At 43.3% G+C, this 19,333-nt stretch overlaps 2 protein-coding genes and 1 long non-coding RNA gene across 5 annotated transcripts in view; 1 reads left to right on the plus strand and 2 right to left on the minus strand.

Moving 5' to 3' along the window:
- si:dkeyp-14d3.1 overlaps positions 1–19,333 on the plus strand; it is a 592,968-nt gene that overhangs the window by 442,640 nt on the left and 130,995 nt on the right. The window lies entirely within an intron of this gene.
- Positions 1–19,333, minus strand: part of LOC141375881 (uncharacterized) — a 215,957-nt gene that overhangs the window by 52,229 nt on the left and 144,395 nt on the right. The gene's annotated exons all lie outside the window — the stretch shown is intronic.
- Positions 8,292–19,333, minus strand: part of LOC147842761 (uncharacterized) — a 159,261-nt gene continuing 148,219 nt past the window's right edge. The window contains exon 2 of the mRNA XM_087265102.1: positions 8,292–12,984. Coding sequence (XP_087121228.1) covers positions 11,124–12,572 — 1,449 coding nt within the window. The 5' untranslated portion in view covers positions 12,573–12,984 and the 3' untranslated portion in view covers positions 8,292–11,123. The remainder of the gene's footprint in view (positions 12,985–19,333) is intronic.

Below are 19,333 nucleotides of genomic sequence, written 5' to 3' on the forward strand. Positions count from 1 at the left end.
ACCCAATACTTTAATAAGTTTACACAATAAAAAAATATATAGTTTACATAACTAAAATCTAAAGTATTCACTATTTATTAGTTGATCATTTTACAATAATTAATACATATCATCATGCCCATAGCAAGTGGGGGTTCGAGTGGTTTCTAAGACCCACGCCTTATGGCCAAAAGGTCCAGAATTTGTCCTTTTAAAAATTTTATGTAATTAAAAAATATATACATTTTATAATAAAGTGTCATTTTAAATAACTATGGCCAATTATTTGAATCCCATGGAGCCTCAAAGCCACAATAATGTGACGCGAGTCATGTGACATAACCCACCGATAGGTAAAGTTTGAATCTGATGCAACATCCTCATCTATACTGAGTAATGCTATGGGTCGAAACAAGAAAGAAAGACGGAAGAGAAAGCCAACAGCAGCGTTATTGCCACAAAATATTGAATATATGTTTAAAAAGAATGAAAAACAGGGCAAGGCTAACGTTAATTACTTCCTAAAAGATGAGAATCTGTCACTACCATAAAGGACTAATTAGCTAAATTAGCTGGGACATCCTGTCGTCACCTTGGAATTATAAGGTTCTATCTGTGTTCTGAATGATTTTGAGATATTGAGCTTCAAAGTTTTTGCATTCCATAGCAAACAGTGTGTGTGTAACATTTGTTTTTTTTAAATAAAAAATTCTTAAAATGTAAAGACCTTATAAAAAAAATATCCCATAATGTAAATGATTTGTAATTTAATAAAAATAAGTCAATAACTCAATTTTGACAAAAATGTCAGATAGAACATTATAACTCTAAGGTGATGTATTAGGCATGATTGATTAATCGCGTGAACTCTCATTCCCTATTTGAAAATAACTGTCTGATAAAGACTACTACCAAGTGGAGTCCTCAGTGGTCAGCTGTCACTTCACCTCAAAAATCACTAATCCCATCACGTCTGTGTTTTTGAGGCTGTTTACACTGGTCACTTCATTCGATTTATTCTGATCTGATTTAAATCCGATCGCTCGGACAACTTCAAAAGGTGGCCCGTGCCTGTTAGAGAAACACCTGTAGGTGCGCTTTTACAGCCAAACAAACGTAAAGTGCAAAATAAATAAATACATATTTACTATAAGCAAAACCCATGTGGGTTCCACTTTATATTAAGTGTCCTTAACTACTATGTACTTACATCAAAAAATAAATACAAAGTATTTACTGTGTTCATAATGTATTTAAGAACACTTGTGGTGCTTTTAAGTTGGGATAGAGGTTGTGTTATGAACAGGTTTGGTGGCATGGGTAGGTTTAAGGGTGGGATAAGGTGTAAGGGATGGTCAACAGTGTATTTACAAATGTAATTACAAAAGTTAATTACAGATGTAATTACATACATGTATTTAATCAAGTATAAGTACACAGTAAATACATGTATTTACACAATAAGTACATTGTAACAAACTATTAGTTCCTACGTAAGTACATATTAGTTAAGGCCGCTTAATATAAAGTGGGACCCACATGTGTTCACGAACAAAAAGCCTAAGTAAGAATTTTGCATGCCGTTTTATATGAAAATCCCTTTTAATGTCCCTTTATTAATCTGGGGTCGCCACAGCAGAATGAACCACCAACTTATCCAGCATATGTTTTACACAGCGGATGCCCTTCCAGTTGCAACCCATCTCTGGGAAACATCCATACAAGCTCATTAACACACATACAGTACGACCTATTTAGCTACCCGATTCACCTATAACGCATATCTTCGGACTTGTGGGGAAACCAGAGCACTAGAAGGAAACCCAAGCAAACACAGGGAGAACATGCCACAACAAATTTTATATTGCTATATGTCTACCTCTAGGGGAAGTCTCCAAAAAAATAAATGAAAAAATGTAGTGTGTGTTTGAACTGACAAAATTTGCACATGATCTTAGTTAGCAACTTGACAAAACATGCATGCCAAAAGCATGCCCATGATTTCAGAAGACAAGCTAATCCAGCTCAAAATATTTCATACAATGCCAACAATATGCTGTATTTACATGTAAAGTCCATAATGAAGTACAAAATGTGGGGAAAAACAAATGGTCCACTTTTAGATAAAAAAGAACCCCACACAATAAGTAACCTAGGTATGTACATAAGATAGGCAGATGAAAATAACTATAAACAGGTGCGCAGCATAATGAGTAACCATGCAAAAAAATCCATGATGGGATAACCTGAAACAGAAACCGGAAAAAAAACACCCAATTTGCTGTAACATCTGTGTATTTCACTTTTAAAATTTCTCTTTTAATTGCCTGTTACATTGTGGTTATGCAAAAAATAATAAATAATAATAATAACAATAATAATAAAATAAATTTGTTTATACACCAATCACATTTTCAGTGGAATAAAATAAAGCCATTCCCAACCCTCAAACACATAGAATCTGCAACATTCATCTGAAATGAATAAACTGAGCTGAACTGGGTAAGTGAATTAAACAGGAAAGTTTATGTCTCGCTCCAGGCTAACATTAAAGGAATAGTGATGATGTGTCTGTTTACATGTTCCTGAGCTCATATAACATCGACAGTGAGTTGAAAAATGATCACAAAGAGTGTACCTATAAAAAGATCTGCATGCAACAGGGCTCCAGGAACACCACAAAGCATGAAAGCAGCTCATCACAAATATTGGCCTCAATGATTTAATTATCCCTTCGAACAAAGAAACAGGAGAGTGAAACGGAGCTAATTCTGTGCTGCAGTAAGAGAAAATACCTCTGCTTTGTGGTCACATTAGATCGCTTTTTAATACACCACATTTCTGTAATTATGTTATATTTCATGCCCTCGTATTTCATTATAGAGCAGGATTTATATGTCATAACGGAGCAAAGATAGCCATAAAGTGGCCTGGATGAAGGAAGGATGGACAAATGGAGGATAGCAAAGAGAGATGAAAGGGAAGATAGAGCATCTGTTTTTCATGCCGGTCAGATTACAGGGGCTGACACCATAAATCTTACTTACTCTCGGATGGAGAAAAGGAGGAGGACAGGGAGACACTGACAACGCTCTCCTGAATTTCAACACATTTAGTTGGCTGGGAAACCAGGCTAGTAGACTCGGTGACTGCTCAGAGGAAGTCAACGCGGTTGACATTCGGGTTGTGGGTCAATTTGAGAAATTCAGCTTCGACTCAGATCACGATATTTTCAGATATTTCCAAACACTGGACTCATGTCTGCTGGCGGTGTTCAGTTTCAGATACATGAAGCTGCATTTTTTAAAATGAGAACCTGGAATGAATGAAATCCTGATTTAGAAGCCTTGTTGTTGGCTTACATCAAATCTCATGGTCACATTATTTATTAATAAGGCAGTGTTTGGGAGTTGGACTACATTTTAAACTTTATTATTTTTATTTTTTGTTATTATTATTATTATTATTATTATTATTATTATTATTATTATTATTATTCATTTTTTTGTTTATTTACTGTTTTCTGTTTGTTATGTAGTAGCAGTGATCCCGGCAGGCACAGGACATCAACATAAAGTCATCAACCTAAAATTAACCAAATATCAACAGAAACATTACTTAGACTTTGGCTAGACATTGAATTTTGGTCACCTGGGTCCTGTTTCAGTAAGGAGGTTCAACCAACTCAGAGATTTACAGATAGATTAAAAACTCGGAGTTTTCGGTTTCAGATTAGCGAATCTGAGTTAGGTCAATCAACTTTGAGTAGACCAACTCAGAGTTATGCACGCAAACAGCGACTATAAAAAGGCATTATCAATGGAGCGCAGATATTATGAGTGACTATAGCAACATCTTTATAAAGAGATCACCATTTCTTTCTCCAGCTGAACGTGATGTGCTCATGCAGAGCTATAGCAAATATGACCACATATTTTAAAAAGCAACACCACTGCATCAGTGAGAGACAGTTAGCATGGGAAAACAGCTCAAGTTAATGCATAATTTTACATTTAAAGAATTTAAATATTTAAGTATGATATAATAAGTAATGTTTTGTGTTACGTTTATAACATTTTTATATACGTTCCTGCTTTTATACACGTTGATTAGTTTTAATAGATTTAAAAGTTGTTGACTTGTGTGTCTGCCTGTTTTATTGATCAAGTGATAGAGGTTGATATGACATTTAGAATGTAAGCAGAATTAAACAATGGTTTTTATAATAATCCCATTAATCTAGTAACAGTACATGTCCCTGTCGAAGGTCAGTAAATGTAAGCAAATTATTTATTAAAAAAGGACAAGCCATTCTCAGTCGTGACTTTCTTCTTTGTGTGAGTGAAATATAGGCATTAGCTTTGTTTCCATTACATTTATGTGCAAAACTGGATTATCGCATAAAAGACGTGCGAATAAAGCAGCGTTTCCATCCAACGAGTCAAAGAGAACAAAATCAACACTTCCTGATTAACTACCACCAAATATCAACAGTAAAAACAGAATTTACTGCTGTAGAAGAAGCTGTGTCAATCTTTTCTTTACTAAGTAAATGTTCTTGCGCCTAAGAAGACAATGCTGACACACAATGAACACGTGGTGGCGTTTGAAGCCATGAGACGCGGAGAACAGACACTCTTAACACCCTCCAGACACTGTGGAGGTTATTAATAATATAATAGCATCAATACTGAAATGGTTAAGGCGTTTTTGAATGAATGACCAAAACAACATTTAAGATGTGTTATGGTGTGCTCAGCCTGCTAGTTTGTCCATTCACACACATTTTCATCATAACATGAACTCTTATGACATACATTTTTTTTAATGCACAGACTGGAATTTGTTCAGTAAAAGTATTTTCATCGTAATTTAAGCGCATCTTTTCTATCAAATAAAAGTTAATCCTACTCAGTTATGCGTTTTTTTATGTGTATTTTCAAAAGTTATGTGCATCATGATGTTTCCATCAAACGTTTTTATGCACATCTCTAAAATGAGGTGGGTGGAAACGTGAGGCTAAGGCAAAAAATACAGCTTCATCTTTAAAAAAGGGGAGAAGACCGACAGAAACTCTGAGTTTAGAGAATAAAACCTTTTCTTGACCAGGTGAAGTTCACAGAGTAAGTTACCACAGTAACTGACTTTGAGTTAAAGTTACCTCTCTTTCAGAAACAGGCTTAACTTACCCTGCTTGCTCGAGTTTAACAAACCTGCCATTTTGAAATGGAAATCCCAGAGTTTCTTTCATTTCAGGGTTAAAATACCAGAGTTTTCACTTAACCTTGTTTCTGAAATGGGCCCCTGGCGTTATGATCTAAATCTAACCTAATAAGCCAGCTGGGATAGTAGTATATAGTAATACTACAAGTAGTAGTAGTAGTATAATATGATAATAATACTAATAATTATAATAATAATGATATAGATAGTAGTGTTGTAAATTGAAAAATGAAATTTGATTGCATAATAGAACAGATATTTGGATGGAAGTGAGTAAACTTAAATTTCATTGTGTGGGTTGCATAAAATGACAATAAATGAAAAGTTCAGATGTCAAAGTCCAAGAAGTGTATGCTGCTATGAGCATTTTTCTCAGGCTCTCGTGTTTATGTCCAGTTATTTCACTGCAGATGCAATAGTAAGAACCTATTTATTGCCATAAAAGAGAAATATCTGAACCTTTACACAAGGCATAAGAAAAATGCTCATCTTTGAAGAAGATTTCAGATGGCACTTGAAGGCTTTTGCATGTGAATTCTTCAACTGTGAAATAGTATGTATATTATTTTATAGAGGTTTGTAGAGTTTATCAAAAAGTATTAAACGTATTTAAAAGTATTTAAGTCTTTAATAAATCTTTATAAGATTAGAATAAAGCTAAAGCTCCCCTTACCCTGAACCCTATCCCTAAAGACAACCTTCAGAAAATATTCTGTATTTTTACATTCTCAAAATACATACATACACATAGTTTTATATAATATAGTATGCAATATGAATGTACCATTTTACACCAGTACAGCATTGAAATAGCATAATAAAAATATTCTATTGCTACTATTTGCGAATTATTCATTCATTCATTCATTTTATTCATTCATTCTCTTTTTGGCTTAGTCCCTTTATTAATGGAATGAACAGCCAACTTATCCAGCATATGTTTTACGCAGCGGATAGCCTTCTAGCTAGAACCCAATTCACCTACACCACATGTTTTGGACTTGTGGTGGAAACTGGAGCATGAGGAGGAAACCCACAGCAACATGGGGAGAACATGCAAACTCCACACAGAAATGCAAACTGAACTGACCCAGCCGAGACTCAAACTAGCGACCTACTTGCTGTGAGGCGAATGTGATACCCAATGCGTCCCCTATTTGAGATTACAAATATATAAGTAAACATGCATTTATATGTGATTTCATCAGCCTGTATACATTATAATTCTCACTGATGCAAGGGATAATTATATACAATAATGTTCCAGTGTTGTTGCGAGGATATTTAACAACGTGGTAATTTTCTCACCATGATGTCCTCAATCCATGGTATATGTTTGTAAGGATGATGATTTGAGGATTTAAAAGCCTTCTACCTTTTTATTCACATCACAATATTCTCATCAGTGTTGTTGGGAATGTTGAAGGTTGCAACCTAATAGCCTAGTTATAATCCATTGCGGTGTACAAAACAATCATAATGGCAAGATGATGAGCACAGCAAGTAATTTTAATGCTGAAGAAGCCCTCCGATTTAATTCTCACAACTCAAACACAATATGAATTGTATTTGTCATCAAGATTTGTGATCAAGAAAAGTACATTGAGTACATTAAAAGTGCAGTGTAAAAAATAAGTAGAGAACGTTCGAGGTTACAGAAGTAACCCTTCGTTCCCCGAGGAGGGGAACGGAAGTGCCATGAATGGGAGGATTCGGATCAGAAGCCGCTTATCTGGAGAGTATTGAACGGGCCAATGAATGAAATTAATTGGCAGCGTAAGCTTGCGCAGGTGTGCGACATCTGCAATTATCTCAGCATATAAGCACACCTGAAGCCAGCAGACGCCATCCTTTTAAGCTGAAGAGACTTTCAAACAGCTAAGGGACAGTCATTATGGCGACGGAATATGGCACTTCCGTTCCCCTCCTCGGGGAACGAAGGGTTACTTCTGTAACCTCGAACGTTCCCCTTCGGTTGGGGAACTTCAGTGCCATGAATGGGAGAATATGGAAAGCGCCATAATGACTGCACCTTACCAACACCCCCGATGAGGAGATAGTCAAGCAAGCGTGACGCACCCACATCATGGGGGGCGCGGTCCTCCAACGTGTCCCTGGCCCTAATTTATCCTACTTCAACAGAAGTTTTACGGATTTTAGATATATTTTTTGGGAAGTCGTGAGCATCTAGATAATTCTAGGAAATACGACAGTACGTTGGGAAGCGTGCAATCCCGATAGGGAGGACGCTGCGGAGGCCATCCGTTACCCAAGGGGGGGATAGATGGCAGAATTTACCTATGGACTAGCCCTAAAAAGGGGGAGTACGCATAGCAAAAGAGTGGTTAGCGGAGAGGGAAGACACGGGTCCACCCAGGGGGGGGGACTTAACCGTGGCGGAATAAGCATATGGGATCGCCTAGTGGGGATCACGCATAGCAGGCACCTATACCCAAAACGCGGGCTGACCAGCGGGCAGACCTACAACGTAGTGGGCCAGCAAGTGACTCCTCCGCTGAGTCAGTGCTGGGGGACACGGAGGAATCTGCAGGGCTCACCTGACGGGGAACTTTACTGACAGATAAAAAAGGCGCACGTACCTCCGTGTTAGGGAGAATGGCGCCGCAAGCGTGTTTCAACACCCTACCGAGTTGTCTCCTCAATCACCAAAGGGTTACCTAATACCCTTGAGGAAACCGGCTCCACTCGCAGATTGTAAAACCTTGCAAATGTGTTGGGTGTCGCCCAGCCCGCAGCTCTACAGATGTCTGTTAGAGAGGCGCCGCGTGCACGCGCCCAAGAGGATGCAACGCTCCGAGTGGAGTGTGCACGAACTCCCGGGGGACACGGCTGACCTCGACTCGAATAAGCGAGTGAAATGGCATCCACAATCCAGTGGGATAATCTTTGTTTTGATACGGCACTTCCCTGCTGCCGCCGCCATAACAGACAAAGAGCTGCTCAGATGATCTAAAATTCTGAGTACGGTCCACATAAATGCGCAGAGCGCGAACTGGACAAATTAAAGAAAGGGCTGGGTCTGCCTCCTCCGGGGGCAGCGCTTGCAGGTTCACTACCTGATCTCTAAAGGGGGTGGTAGGAACCTTGGGCACATAACCGGGGCGGGGTCTCAGGATGACGTGAGAGTAATCCGGCCCGAATTCCAGGCACGAGTCACTGACCGAAAATGCCTCCAGGTCCCCGACCCTCTTGATGGAGGCCAACGCAACCAGCAGAGCTGTCTTCAGGGACAGAAATCTTAGAGATACTGATTCGAGTGGCTCAAAGGGATCGGATCGCAGACTCGTGAGAACGAGGGCGAGATCCCAAGAGGGCATGAGAGGGGGGCGAGATGGATTAATTCGCCTAGCACCCCTAAGGAACTGGATGACCAGGTTATGCTTTCCCACGGTGCCGCCAGCTACCGCGCTATGATAAGCGGAGATGGCGGCCACGTAAACCTTGAGAGTGGAGGGCGACAGCCTGCTGTCCAACTTCTCTTAAAGGAAAGAGAGCACAACACTAATCTGGCAATTTCGGGGGTCTTCTCTGCGAGAGACGCACCATTCAGTGAATAGACTCCACTTCAGGGCGTAGGCGCGCCTCGTGGAGGGGGCTCTAGCCTGAGTGATGGTATTAACCACCGCAGTCGGTAGGTTACCTAAGTCTTCCTCGCGTCTAGGGACCACACGTGGAGGTTCCAAAGATCGGGGCGAGGGTGCCAGATGGTGCCCTGTCCCTGAGAGAGTAGGTCCTCTCTCAAAGGGATCCGCCAGGGGAGGGCCGTCGCGAGGAGTGTGAGCTCTGATATCCAGGTCCGGTTGGGCCAAAGGGGCGCAACTAGCAGAACCTGTTCCTCGTCCTCCCTGACCTTGCACAGAAACTGCGCGAGCAGGCTCACTGGGGGAAACGCATACTTGCGCATGCCCCGAGGCCAGCTGTGGGCCAGTGCATCCGTGCCGAGAGAGCCCTCGGTCAGGGAAAAAAACAACTGGCAGTGAGCGTTCTCGGGGGAAGCAAACAGATCGATCTGGGCCTCCCCGAATCGCGCCCATATCAGCTGAACAGACTCGGGGTGGAGTCTCCATTCTCCAGGGCGTAACAGCTGTCGTGAGAGCGCATCGGCTGCACGATTGAGCGTGCCTGGGACGTGAATGGCGCGCAGCGATTTCAGCCGCGGGTGACTCCAGAGGAGCAGACGGCGGGCGAGCTGAGACATGCGGCGAGAGCGCATACCCCCCATGCGGTTGATATACGCCGCCGCCGCCATACTGTCCGTCCTGACCAGCACGTGTTGCCGCTCCAGCACCGGTAAAAAGCGGTGGAGAGCGAGGAACACTGCCAACAGCTCTAGGCGATTGATATGCCAATGCAGCTGGGCACCCTTCCAGAGGCCCGCAGCCGCATGCCCGCGACACACGGCCCCCCAACCCGTGTTGGAAGCGTCTGTTGAAACAACAACATGGCTGGACGCCTGTCCTAGAGGCACACCGGCCTGTAGGAACGAGGGGTCGTTCCAAGGGCTGAGGGCGCGGCGACACAGCGCAGTAACCGAGACCCGGTGTGTGCCCGCGTGCCATGCGCGTCTGGGGACCCGATCGTGAAGCCAGTGCTGAAGTGGTCTCATATGGAGCAACCCGAGCGGCGTGACGGCGGCTGCGGATGCCATATGCCCCAGGAGCCTCTGAAAGAACTTCAGTGGGACCACTAGTTTGCTGTCGAGCTCCCTCAGACAGTTCAGCAACAGGCGAGCGCGTTCCTCGGAGAGGTGCGCTACCATGGTGATCGAGTCCAGCTCCATCCCGAGAAAAGAAATCCTCTGCACGGGGGCGAGTTTGCTCTTTTCTCGGTTGACCTGAAGCCCCAGTAGGCGGAGATGCCGAAGCACCTTGTCCCTGTGCATAATCAATTGCTCCCGCGAGTGGGCTAAAATCAGCCAGTCGTCGAGATAATTGAGTATGCGAATGCCCGCGAGCCGAAGGGGCGCTAGGGCACCCTCCGCGAGTTTGGTGAAGACCCGCGGAGACAGAGAGAGCCCGAAGGGGAGGAACTTGTACTGCCACGCTCGACCCTCGAACGCAAACCGCAGAAATTGGCGGTGGCGTGGAAGAATGGAGACATGGAAATACGCGTCCTTCAGGTCTATAGCTGCAAACCAATCCCGAGGACGAACGCATTGGAGAATGCGCCTCTGCGTGAGCATTCTGAACGGCAGCTTGTGCAGACAGCGGTTCAAAACGCGCAGATCTAGGATTGGCCGTGACCCACCGCTCTTTTTGGGTACGATGAAGTATGGGCTGTAAAACCCACTCTCCATCTCGGCTGGAGGAACCGGCTCGATTGCACCCTTCGACAGGAGGGCAGCAATCTCCTCTCGCAAGACAGGGGCGGACAGGGGGTTGACCCTGGAGAAATACACGCCCGTAAACTTGGGGGGCCGTTTCGCGAACTGAATCGCGTAACCGAGTCTGATTGTGCGTATGAGCCACCGCGAGGGGCTGGCCCGCGCTAACCAGGCAGGCAGAGCCCTCGCTAATGGAGTCATCGCTACAATCGCTGACGTACCAACGGTGGGGCAGCGCGGAGTGGGTGTGCTGATCCGGGAAGCACGAGGGTCCCGCGGAAGAGCTGGAGGAGAGCGATTCGCTCTGGCTCCGCACCCTGACTCCGGAGAGAGGGCTGGAGGGCTGAGGAAAGGGAGACCGTCCCCCCAGCGCTCGTGAGCCACTGGCGAAGCACGTAGAGTCTGCGAGCCGGAAGGCAGCGCGTCCCGGACTGGCAGAACTCGTGCAGTCACATCCGGGGAAGGGAAAAAGTGCTCTTTTACTGATGTTTTGGTGGCACTGAAAAGTACCGTTGTTATCGGGGCCCCGCCCTCCAGCGGGGAAAGAGCAAGTTTCCTCTTCTCCGGATGGCCTGTCTCAGGGACGCTTCGCGGTCCGTTTACCGGACTTAACGGCGCCCTGGGCAGGAGGGGCTGCCTGCTTTCGAGGTGAACGCCGCGCCCGCTTGGCCGGAGGCGCAGGCGGGGGCGGGGCAGCACTCGTTGGCGGGCGCCCTCGGCGAGGAACAGCGGAGGTGGATGGCTCGGCGGGCGGAGCGGGCTTACGGCCACGCCGATAGATGACATTGCCCATCGCATCCGACTGCTCTTTCACCGCCTTGAATTCCTGGGTGAATTCACCGACGGTGTCGCCGAACAGGCCAGCCTGGGATATGGGCGAGTCAAGAAAGCGAACTTTGTCAACGTCGCGCATATCGGCCAGGTTTAGCCAGAGGTGGCGTTCCTGAACCACAAGTGTGGACATCGTCCTCCCCAGCGCACACGCGGCGGACTTAGTAGTCCGAAGAGCATAGTCGGTCGCGGTGCGCAGCTCATGTAATAAGCTTGGGTTGGACCCGCCCTCGTGCAGCTCGGCCAGCGCCTGCGCTTGGTAGCGCTGGTAGGTGGCCATCGCGTGCAAAGCAGAAGCAGCCTGGCCCGCAGCCTTATAAGCTCTGGCTCCGAGGGAGGCAGACAACCTACAGGCTTTGGACGGGAGGCGGGCTACAGGCTTTGGACCCCGCCACGTAGAGGCGCCGCGCGGACAAAGATTGACCGCGATAGCGCGCTCCACTGACGGGATCGCCTCATACCCCCTGGCAGCTCCGCCGTCAAGGGCGGTGAGGGCGGAGGCACTCGCAGCACGGGCAGAGAAAGGTGCCCTCCAGGACTGCGTGAGCCTACTGTGCACTTCCGGGAAGAAGGGGACGAGAGGCTTCGAAGGCTTCGCCTTCTGGTCCTCTACGTAGCACCCATCTAGTCGGTCCGGCCGCGGAGCTGGGGGATAAACCATCTCCAACCCCACGGCCGAAGCAGCCCGGGAAAGCACGGCTAACATGTCCGCTTCAGGATCCGATTTGACAGCGCTCACCTGCCCGGAGGGGGCGAGCGGGTCCGGATCTTCGTCGGACAGTGAAAGCCCACCCTCCGATGCCGCGGAGGACATCTGATCTCCGGTGTCAGCGAGTGTGAGAGCTACCATCTGGTTAGACGGATCACTCTCACCACCCGAAGCTTGGATGGAGCGCCGTGAGGAGCGAGAGGTCCGCGAGCCCGTGGGCGGCGGATTAGCTCCCGCTGAAACCCTCAGATCTGCCCGAGCGCCCGCTGCTTTTTTAGAGCAGGAGGCAACTGGGGTGGCTCGCTCTCTTGCGAAAGTTAGCCGCGATCTTAGCTGTGCAACGGTCATGGCATCGCAATGACGACATGAACCGCCCGCGAGCACCGCATTAACATGCTGGACCCCCAAACATGCAATGCAGTGATCGTGTCCATCATCCGGAGACAGGAAACCCCCGCATCCAGAAACGCACAGTCGGAGCGCCATCCTGAAAAGGACGTGCTGCACGACTGTGTTGCTCTTTTAGGAAAGTTGCAACTATACGCACCGCTCTGGAGGACCGGACCCAAAGAACCGCAGGCAAGGGAGTAACCCAGCTCGACCGTCTGCCACCGCGAAGACCCACTCTGGACCGGGAGACACACTCGTTCGCTCTGAAGTGCTGATCAGCAAGAGGAACCCTCATCGACTCACTCAGAAAGGATCTGAAGCGAAAAGGATGGCGTCTGCTGGCTTCAGGTGTGCTTATATGCTGAGATAATTGCAGATGTCGCACACCTGCGCAAGCTTACGCTGCCAATTAATTTCATTCATTGGCCCGTTCAATACTCTCCAGATAAGCGGCTTCTGATCCGAATCCTCCCATTCATGGCACTGAAGTTCCCCAACCGAAGGGGAACTAATGTATTTAAGTATAGCGCATTTTGTTTTGTATTCACTACTTTTTTTTAAATTAATTTTTTTGACTAAAATTTTTAACAGCAAAAAATGTCAAACAAAAAATTCTGATCTCAAACAACAATGCTGACTCAAAGCAGAAGGCAGTCAAGTTTGTAAATTTTAATGGTTCGCACATAAATTTCCATTGTAGTGTGCGCCATTTGCAGTACATTTCTGAATGTTCATGTTGTGAGAACCTGTGTGCATGTGTGTTTTCAAGCTGATGGTGTTTGCTCGGTTTTTAGTGTTTTTCCAATATTTATTTGAAGTAACATTTATTTTTGAATCACTTTATAAAATAATCATATTGTTTACAAGCATCTTTGCAAAATGTTACAATCAAAATCAGGAAGTTAAGGTGTTGTGAATAGGGTGGACAGTATATATACATAGTTAACCAACATTATATAGAGTGTTCATTATAAAAAGGTGTTACCAGTGTTTACAACACATTTACAATGAAGTGTATTGCTAAAGATTTTGTGTTGTTTTCGGAGCGATGACATCTTCACTTCATGTACTTGTGAGGTTGGAATTATCTATATGAAACATTCAACCTGGGGCGATGTGGTGGCGCAGTAGGTTGTGATGTCGCCTCACTGAAAAAAGTTTGCTGGTTTGGTTGGGTCAGTTGTCGTTTTTGTGTGGAGTTTGCATGTTCTCCCTGCATTCGCCTGCGTTTCCTCAGGGTGCTCCGGAGGAACCCCCACAGTCATGCTGTACAGGTGAATTGAGTAGGCTAAATTGTCCGTAGCGTATGAGTGTGAATGACTGTGTATGGATGTTTTCCAGAGTTGGGTTGCAGCTGGAAGGGCATCTGCTGTGTAAAACATATGCTGGATAAGTTGGCAGTTCATTCCGCTGTGGCGACCCCAGATTAATAAAGGGACTAAGCCGAAAAAGAAAATGAATGAATGAAACACTAAAGGTGGTTGTTTAGTGGACTTTTCTATTCTATGTACCACCAGAATCCCTGAGTTTTGAGATCTTAAAGGAGGCTGGTTAGATAAACTATTTAGAGCCTTGTAGGAGAGAACAATATTGTATAATCAATACGCAATTTAACATGCAGCTAAGGTAGGGAAAATAAAATTGAGCTGTTATTAGCATGTGCTTTCTTAACTTGCAGCACATTTGAGCTCTCAAAGCCACCATACTAATGGGACACTGTTACGATCACCAGCAAGCTAGCAGCTGCAGATCACTGGAAACTACACACACCATGTTAACAAACTACAACTCACAGTATGCACCTTGCACACACCGGTTCCTGATTCCCACTGATTACACACACAGCCAGATAATAGTTACGGACTGATTTCGAAGACTATACACTCAGCACACACAAATACAACATCGCTGAGTCTTGTTAAACTGTTTAGTGAGCATTATTAAGCGTTTTCCCTTCCTGTGTCTTGCCCTGCCGTGTTTGACCCTTTGCTTTGTTTCTTTGTTTACGTTGTACAGACCATTTGCCTGTTTACTGACCATGGTTTGGATTATCTGTATGCACCTGTTTGTTCCTCTTTTGAACTTTGCTTGCAAGACGATTCTTTTAATAAACTGCTAATAAATCCACGTCCAGCCACTGTTACAGACACCAAGCAATGACTGTATGTATTTTTTGCCATCCAGGTAGAGTTAGCATGGCAGGACACTTGATATAACAGTTGATTTATCATATTTGATATTCAACCCATTTTAATTCATAATTCAACCCTACATTCATTCAGTATGTGGAGCTATAATGCAATACTAAGTCAGTCAGGTAGAAATTCTGCAACAAAGAAATGTAACATATACAAATCTACTCATAAACACAAACTGCATCTCCCATCTCTGATGAAGTTTCCCTGCTTCAGCAAGCATCCACTTCACTACAGCACTAGACATCAGATGCTTTGACTGGTGAATTTGGCAAGCGAGTGATAATACTCAAGCACTTTGACTATTATACGCCGCTACATCTCAGAAGCAGAGATTACGGCACTCATCATTTTTGTGATGGCTTTTACCTTAACAGTTGGGACTGAATGAATACCTTTGGTGGGTTGGAAGTTGAAAGACCCATCTCTGTGCCAAAGATGTAATTTTCTTCCTTTTTTCATCCCTTCACATTTGCGCACGGCCCAATTTACGCTGTCTGAAAAGAACTCCAAATTTCCGATTCAGAGTCTGAGCCATTTTTCTGAGATTTCATTAATCTCCAGTCTATTCTTTGCTTGGCCTTAGATCTTTTCCACAGAAAAAAAGAAGAAAAGTTTTCAGTTCTTATTAGTCTGCCGGGTTTGTTTAGTGACTGGGAGCTTCAGAATGGATTTCTGCATATTTACGTGTTTGGTGCTTCCCTGTGCCCCTCAAGTAATTGAGCAAGCAGATTTGTGGTAATGAGATACTATTGAGGAAATCTTTACATGATATTGGCAGCAAGATGCAACCTGTTTGAAGGCATTTTAGCCAATTATTTCAGCTTGCCCAATCTAGTTGAAATTGGCCCTTCTGTTCATTTCCAGAGCCTGTGTTGGAGATTTTTACTGGGCTTTCATCTTACATGGCTTGCATTGCAAGAGGCTCTATGGCCGTTCCTCTATATGGGTAGTTGACAAATAGGCTGTAGAAAAAACCTTTTTGTTGTAAAACACCATTTCTGAAAAATATATTTATACAAATGCACAAACAGTATTATTCATTAATTCATTCATTCAATTTCTTTTTCTGCTATGTACCTTTATTAATCTGGGATTGCCACAGCGGAACGAACCGACAACTTATCCAACATACAAAATGTATGTTTCAAGCAGCAGATGCTCTTACAGCTGCAAGCCCATCACTGAGAAACATCTATACACACTTATTCACACACATACACTACGGACAATTTAACTTACCCAATTCAACTGTACCAGTGGTCCACAACCACCGGGTCACAGTCCGGTACCTGTCCGTGGATCAATTGGCATCTTGGGTCGTACAAGAAATCATTAATTTCTCTTTTTTTAATTATTTGAGTCTGAATAATCTTTTATTTTGAAATATCTTTTATTTTGAAAATGTCTTCATTCTCTCGTTTACATTTCGGTCACCTGAGCACAAATAAATAAGAAACAGACATCTTTGGAAAGTTTCTTTGCTTAGGGGAAAATGCCCAGTGAAGAACCCACGAACTGCCAAGGATCCACAAGTCAACAAAACTGGTAAATCCACCATGTCTGTTCAAGAAGATCAACAGCTGGAGATCGCAAATGACGATTCCTTTTAGCTGCTATTTCCTGGATTGTTTGCATATTGTGTCTTTTCTAGAGTTTGCGCAAGCTCGTTATTTCCAATGGAGGTGCATCGCTTGCGCGCCGAAGCGGTGTGACTCGCTCGCGCGTTTAGATGCATCCACTTGAATGAATCCTGCGAGGATTGCACCGTGAGTCACATGGCAAGATGGAATTTACACAGTTTGGTAGACTATCTTAGACAAACACCGAACAGCCAAACACTGCAGTGCTTTGTGATTTTCTCCTTAAATAAAACTTGTATGAGTGACAGCTTGTCATCCTTTGAGAAAACGATTGGTGAGCTCAAATACTGAGGCCCCGTTTACACTAATGCGTTTTATCTTTAAAACGGCGTTTTAGAATGAAAACGATCCACGTCCACACTATAGCGTTTTACCCAGCGTTTCTGAACTGCTCTTTGTCCACACCAAAACGCTGAAAACGCACATCACATGACCCCACATACACTCTCGGACAAGCACTGCAGCATTTCTACCCAGATGAGAGCTGTGCTGGCCGGACTGCTCATCCAGCATCTCCCGCTGGATCTAATGTCACTATATTTGCGAAGCGTGATATTTAATTAATCTTGTTGTCTATATCTAACGACATATTCCCCGACTTTGGTCTTTTGAATCGATTACTTGTTCTCAGGTATCGTGTTTTGGCTGAGCACAGAGATAAGTTAATAATTAATGTATCCACGTACATTCTGTATATTAACTGATCGCTTGCCTATATTTCCTATAATGTATAAACTTATTGTGCGTTATACTTTCATAATGGCTATTATTGATTATTAAAACTGACATTCAGCAAAGCAGAGGATACGTTTCATATTTTCGAAGAAATTGAAAGGAGGCAGTGATGTTATTTAGGCTCTGTTGTATTATAAATATGCATACAGTGAAGATGCAGCACGACGCCTCAGCATTTCTGCTGTCTGTTAAGTTGTTAGGATCAAAATTAAAATAGGCAGTTCCTTAAATCATGTTTTAATTTTATTGTTGAGAAAGTGAAACAATGCAGCCAGAATGATGTGAATAAGGTTATACAGTACACTGTTCCCTTTGAAGATTTACCGGACATGTCCTTGAGGGTCTGTTTTCCATATCAAACTTGCGAAGTCTGAACTTAAAGGGAGAGGATGCAAGACTGAACTCTGTGTGTAGGCTACTTAATATTGAGGAAAAGCCCCGAGCCCCAATCTGCTTCCGTTTTCAGATGTCTCCGTTTTCCCCCATCCACACTGAGACAGAGCAGCAGCATTTTAGAATAAAAAAGGCCTCTCCAGCGTTTTCGAAACGCTCTGTTTTTGGTGCTCGAAAATTGCAGCGTAGTGTGGATGGATGGTGTAACTAGCAAAACGGAGCCTGAAACAAACAAGCTTTTTTACTTTATTCTTTCACTTTTTAAAAACATTTTACTTAATTGTACCTTAAATGTGGAACATAGCAAAAATGGAGTGAAACAAATGCTATGTACACTTAGCAATTAATATACAATTATCCTGAAAATGAATTATCTTCATTATTGGACAGTACTTCATGTAGTGCTATTAATTTAATATCAAATTATGACAAACTGTTTCCAGGTCTTTTGTTTTTAGAAACATGGTAGATATATTGTTTTATATAATATAGTATATATTCTATACTATAGAATATATAATATATTCTATATCAGTGGTACTCAAACTTTTTTCATCAAGTACCACCTCAGAAAAAAAATTCTCTCTCCAAGTAACACCAAAATGAGCAGTATTGAAATTCAGTAGTGTAGAAGGCCCAGTGAAGCAGCTACAACTCTGCACAGTTAAAAAAAAACGTGGCAGATTACCTCAGAAATATAGGCTATATGTCATATATGGCATATAATATACATCATTTTTGATAAATTTTGAAATGTATTTAGCATGTACATGACATATTTCATTCCTCCACGTACCACTAGAAGGAAGCCCGCGTACCACTAGTGGTACACGTACCACAGTTTGAGAACCACTGTTCTATATTATATTTAGATATAAACTACATTTAGTATTATTCTAAATACTAGATATTTATTAATAATGTTATGATTTCTTTTTCATATAAAAGAGTTGTAATTTATTGGAACACAGCAGCTAAATTGTTTGTAGCATCTTAATCTCACAGTAAAAAGGTTGCTGGTTCGAGTCCAGGCTGGATCAGTTGGCATTTCTGTGTGGAGTTTGCATGTTCTCCCCGTATTTGCATTGGTTTCCGGGTGCTCTGGTTTCTCCCACAGCCCAAAGACAAAAACAAAAATGGCCGTAGTGTATGTGTGTGAATGTGAGAGTGTATGGATGTTTCCCAGTACTAGGTTGCAGCTGAAAGGGCATCCGTTGTGTAAAGCATATGCTGGATAAGTTGGCAGTTCATTCCGCTGCGGCGGAACAATAAAGTGACTAAGCTGGAAGGAAAATAAATAAATGAATCAGAGTTGTAATTCATTGAGCTTAATTCTTGAAACAGTCACGCCAAAGGAATTTTGAGATTTGGCTCACAAATTTTTAAAAAAAATGTAATGACAGTCATTTTTATAGCAAGACTACAGAAGATGACGATGTTAATTATGTTCATTTTTTTCATGTGTGAGTGTGACAGTGCACCATCAGTGAAAATGCAACATCACATCAACAACCCATATATACTGTATGCATTACAGTGGCAGTTTTCATCTGTGAGTACATACTGAAAGATTTAAGTTTGATGGCTCAGTATTTAAATCTCAGTGCTGACTGGCGCTCATGAATGAGTAAACACTTAGTCCAATGGTCCCGCTGGGTACTTTTGGCTCAACATGTCTCCAGAGCTTTATAATGTAGTGACTTTGACTCTCACCTTCCTCTGTGTGTCTTCTGTTGTGGCACTCCGGAGAAAGATCCTCAATTTCCATAGCCATTCTGTTTTATATTTCCGTTTAAATTTTTATAACACTGCAGAATTGTAATCATGAATTAATCTGAATGGAGACAGAATTGGGTTTTTTGAAAGATTGTCTGTGTTGTGCAGATTAAAA

This window comes from Danio rerio, chromosome 8 (assembly GCF_052040795.2).
Source record: "Danio rerio strain M-AB ecotype USA chromosome 8, GRCz13ab, whole genome shotgun sequence".
Classification (NCBI taxonomy): Eukaryota; Metazoa; Chordata; class Actinopteri; order Cypriniformes; family Danionidae; genus Danio; species Danio rerio.